Genomic DNA, 5,068 nt, shown 5'->3' on the forward strand with positions numbered 1-5,068 from the left:
TAAGGCAGGTATAATTTCTTAGACGTATCCTTGTGTCTCCATCACTTAGTACACTATAGTAATTTGTTAAATACTGAATGATGAAAGGATTTATTGAGATTACTAGTAGATGCCTCAGAGTACATGAAACCAGAATTAGGTGTTACTGCTATGTAATGACTTCTACATTGTGTATATTTTGCTAATATATAAATGTATTTATTGAATAATTATTTACTATATATCAGGTATTGTTCCAAGTACTGGAAATACAACAGCAACAAACAAAAACAACCAAAAAGTTCCCTGCCCTCTGGAACTCACATTCTAGTCTAGAGAGCTAAATAATCTTAAACATAAATTATATTATGTATTTAAATATTGATTATTGATCCCCCTTCCATGTAGACAAAGCATGGGAAGGAGACAGAAAGTGAAGGAATGATCGTTATGGATAGTCAGGATGACCTCACTGAGAAGGTAACATTTGACCAAAGGTTATAGAAAGTGAGGAGATAAATCATTTGGGTATCTGGGAGAAAAGCATCTAACCAGAAGGAACAGAAAGTGAGGGGTCTTCTTAGAGTGACTGAGTAAGAAGTACTAGAATATCACTGAGCTGAATGACTGAGGGGAAAGTAGCAGGAGATGAGGTCAAAGAAGTAATAAAGAGCTTAGACCTGGGCTGCCCAATATGGTAGCCACTGGCCACAGGTGGTTGCTGAATATTTGAAATGCGATCTGATTTTAAAATGACCAAAAGATCAAAAGAGACATTTCCCAAAAGAAGATGTATAAATGTTAAACAGACATATGAAAAGGTGCTTAACATCATTGATCAGCAGAGAAATGCAAATAAAAACTCCAATGAGATATCATCTCTCCCTAGTTAAAATGGTTTATCTCCAAAAGACAGGCAATAACAAATGCTGGCAAGGAGGTAGAGAAAAGGGAACTCTTGTACACTGTTGGTGGGAATGTAAATTAGTACAACCACTATGAAGAACAGTTTGAAGTTTCCTCAAAAAACTAAAAATAGAGCTGCCATACATCTAGCAATCCCACTATTGAGTATATACCCAAATAAAGGAAACGTAGAGACGAGTATAACAAAGTGACATCTACACTGTCATGCTTGTTGCAGCTTTGTTCACAATAGTCAAGATTTGGAAGCAAACTAAGTGTTCATCAGCAGATGAATGGGTGAAGAAAATGTGGTACATATTTAAATACACATCAGAATTTGAAGACTTAGTATGAAAAGCAGAATGTAAAATATTTCATTATTAATATTTTTATATCGGTTATATGATAAGGTAATGTTTTGTGTATATTGTATTAAATTTATCAAAAATTATATTGCCCATTTTTTAAATTTTAGATATTTTATGTCTCCAAATTTGTTATTTATCAGGAGTGACTGAAATAAAAAATACAATTGAGTCCCATCATCATTATGGAAATGGCTTTAAGAGAAAACTGGTCAGATGAATATTATTGCTTCCCATTTTCAACCAGTAAATAGTTGCCACTGAGAAATTGACAGCCAGGAGTCTGTCAAGAATGCTCAAGATATGTTATATAATACAACATGCCTGTTCACAGGGGGAAAAATCCTAGGAAATAACTTATGTGTACTTTTTGATTTCATCATACAAGACAAGCACAAAAGCACCACCCATGCCTCTGAGAACATTGGACCATGCACCCTTGAAAAAAGCTTTGCCTCCTTCATCACGAGCTATCTTCCTCCAGCAGTCAAGCGTGCCTGTGTACATGATGTCAGTTCCTTTGCGCCCTGACTGCATCATCATGCGGCAGCAAACAGTGTCAAATGGATAGGAAGTCAACCCAGCAACAGCAGTGACAGTCTGTGCGATCATCCAGCTGATGACGATGTGAGTGTTCTTGGGATCCGGAAGCATTCCCTTTGCAGTGTCATAGATACCGAAGTAGGCGGCTCGGTAGATGATAATACCCTGCACAGACACATTAAAGCCTTGGTACAGGCCCTTAATCCCATCAGATTTGTAGATCTTAACCAGGCAGTCACCGAGGCCTCGGAATTCCCTTTCAGCTCCAGCTTTACCCACATCAGCTGCTAGACGGGTACGGGCAAAATCAAGAGGGTACACAAAACACAGGGATGTGGCCCCTGCGGCACCACCCGATGCCAGATTCCCTGCAAAGTAGCGCCAAAACTGGGTCCTCTTGTCCACACCACCCAGGAAGATCTGCTTGTATTTATCTTTGAAGGCGAAGTTAAGAGCCTGGGTGGGGAAGTATCGGATGACATTGGCCAGGTTACCGCGCCAGAAGGACAGAACTCCCTGCTCCTTGGGAATACGGACCACGCAGTCTATAATGCCTTTGTATTGCTTATCTGCAGTGATCTGCTTGCTGGCATGCTGCACCTGCAGCAGCAGCTTGACCCGCTCGATGGGCGCTACCGCCGTCTTGGAGATGGCTGCGGCCACTCCACCTGCCAGGAAGTCCTTGGCGAAGGACACAGCGGCATCTGTCATGTTGAAAGGAAAGAAGAGGCAGGCTGCTGCGGGACAGGACTGGGCCGGGAACCGGCTTTGACTCTGGCGCTGCTTGCCCATTTTTTTAACTTTTTTTTTTTTTTTTTTTGAGACAGGGTCTCACTCTGTTGCCCAGGCTGGAGTACAGTGGCACAATGTTGACTCAACTGCAAGCTTTCCCTCTGGGAATCAAACAATCCTCCCACTTCAGCCTACCAAGTAGCCAGGACTACAGGCATGCACCAACATGTCTGGGTAATTCTTGTATTTTCTGTAGAGACAATTTTTGCCATGCTGCCCAGGCTAGTCTCAAACTCCTGTACTCAAACGATCTGCCTTGGCCTTTCAAAGTGTTGGGATTACAGGCATCAGCCACCGCACCAAGTCTTTTTTGTTTATTTAATGTGGCTATTTGAACATCCGAAATTACATAATTTCTCATATTAGGTTTATTTGGGAGAATGTATGACTATATCTTATAGCTCCTCATATTTGACTTTAAAAGATTTGTATTTTACTCTGAAGTTTGAGGCTGTTGAAAATTATTGAATAGAGGAATAGGTTGTTTAATTTGAACTTTTCAAGAATTATCTGGGTTTATCTGTTGACAATAGACTATAAGGGTAAAGAAGAAGCTATAAGGGATACTAGTTATGAGGGCGTTTCCCCAATTCACACAAGAAATGATGGTGGTTTGGGTTGGTTTGGTAGTGGTGAATTTGATGGGAACTGGTTAGATTCTGAATGTATTTTGAAAATAAAACAAAAATATTTCATGACATATTGGATGTTGCTGAGTATGAGAAAAAGTCAAAGATAAAGTTTTGGCCTGAGCAACCAGAATAATTGAATTACATCAGTGAAAGCAAGACAAGCTGCAAGTGGAACAGATTTGGAGAAGAATACCAAGAATCTGGATTTGAATGTATCAAGTTTGAGATGATTATTATTTATTAAAATTGACATCTTGCATAGGTAACTTGATATAGAAGTCTGGATTTGAAGAAAAAGACCTAGGAGGGAAATAAGCATTTTGTAGTAATTAGCGTATAGACGGTATGTGAAGATTTTTCAAATTGGATGTGTCCAACAAAAGAGTTAATGTAATTAAAGCAAATAAAGATCTAATAAATGAGCCTCAGAGCTTTCCAAATTTACGAAGTTATGGAAGAAAGAAAATCTTCAAAGAAAGTCCTCTTCTTCAAATATATTTTACTGTAAAAAAAAAAAAGTTTGCTTTTGTTATTGAACTTACTTTTGTGAAATCGTTAGGCATTCCCACTGCAGTTATTAAAGCATAAATTCTGCTTTCCTTTAATCCCTCTAGATTTCCTGTTTTTTAACTTTAATTTTAAGTTCAGGGGTACATGTGCAGGTTTGTTATATTGGTAAACTCGTTTCATGGGAGTTTGTTGTACAGATTATTTCATTACCCAGATATTAAGTCTAGTGCCCCTGAGTTATTTTTCCTGATCTGCTCCCTCCTCCCACCCTCCTCCCTCCAGTAGGCCCCAGTGTCTGTTATTCCCCTGTATATTTCTATGGGATCTCATCATTTAGCTCCCACTTATAAGTGAGTACATGCAGTATTTTGATTTCTGTTCCCGTGATAGTTTGCTAAGGATCACAGCCCCCAGCTCCATCCATGTTCCTGTAAAGGACATGATCTCATTATATTTTATGGCTGCGTAGGATTCCATGGTGTATATATACCACATTTTCTTTATTCAGTCTACCATTGATGGGCAGGCATCTAGGTTGATTCCATGTCTTTGCTATTGGGAATAGTGCTACCATGAACATGTGTGTGCATGTGTCTTTAAGATAGAACAATTTATATTCCTTGGGTATATAGCCAGTAATGGGATTGCTGGGTTGAATGCTAGTTCTGTCTTTCTGTCTGTTGTTTGTATATTTTTGTAAATTTAAGGTCTTTATAGATGCTGGAAATTAGATCTTTGTCAGATGCATAGTTTAAAAAAATGTCTCCCATTCTGTAGGTTGTCTGCTAACTTTATTGGCAGTTTCTTTTGCCGTGTAGAAGCTCTTCGATTATATTCCATTTGTCAATTTTTGCTTTTGTTGTAATTGCTTTTGGCATCTTCGTTATGAAATCTTTGCCCCATTCCTATGTCTGGAATTATATTGCCTAGGTTGTCTTCCAGGGTTTCTATACTTCGGGTTTTACATGTAAGTCTTTCATCCAACTTGAGTTAATTTTTGTGTATGGTGTAAGAAAGGGATCCAGTTTCAATCTTCCATCTATGGCTAGCCAGCTATCCCAGCACCATTTATTGAATAGGGAGTCCTTTCTCTATTACTTGTTTTTGTCAAGTTTGTTGAAGATCATATGGTTGTAGGTGTCCAGTCTTATTTCTGGACTCTCTATTCTATTCCATTGGTCTATGTGTCTGTTTTTGTGCCAGTACCATACTGTTTTGGTTACTGTAAACCTGTAGTATACATTGAAGTTGGGGAATGTGATGCTTCCAGCTTTTTTTTTTTTTTTTTTTTTTTTTTTAATTTGGGGTTCCCTGGTTTTTTTGGGTTTTTTTTTTTTTCCT

General features: G+C 38.5%; 1 protein-coding gene across 1 annotated transcript; it reads right to left on the reverse strand.

Annotated features, from left to right (window-relative positions):
• Window positions 1-1,353: 1,353 nt before the first annotated feature.
• LOC108512004 (ADP/ATP translocase 2) lies at window positions 1,354-2,581 on the reverse strand. Its single transcript, XM_017847060.1, has one exon. It carries the CDS (start codon window positions 2,502-2,504, stop codon window positions 1,608-1,610), a length of 897 nt encoding a protein of 298 aa, XP_017702549.1. The 5' UTR covers window positions 2,505-2,581; the 3' UTR covers window positions 1,354-1,607.
• Window positions 2,582-5,068: the final 2,487 nt, after the last annotated feature.

Source organism: Rhinopithecus bieti, unplaced genomic scaffold (assembly GCF_001698545.2).
Source record: "Rhinopithecus bieti isolate Rb0 unplaced genomic scaffold, ASM169854v2 scaffold_28823, whole genome shotgun sequence".
Lineage (NCBI taxonomy): Eukaryota > Metazoa > Chordata > Mammalia > Primates > Cercopithecidae > Rhinopithecus > Rhinopithecus bieti.

Bases quoted from the DNA above. Each gene is read 5' to 3' on its own strand.
- LOC108512004 (XM_017847060.1), bottom strand. From the start codon at position 2,504: ATGACAGATGCCGCTGTGTCCTTCGCCAAGGACTTCCTGGCAGGTGGA.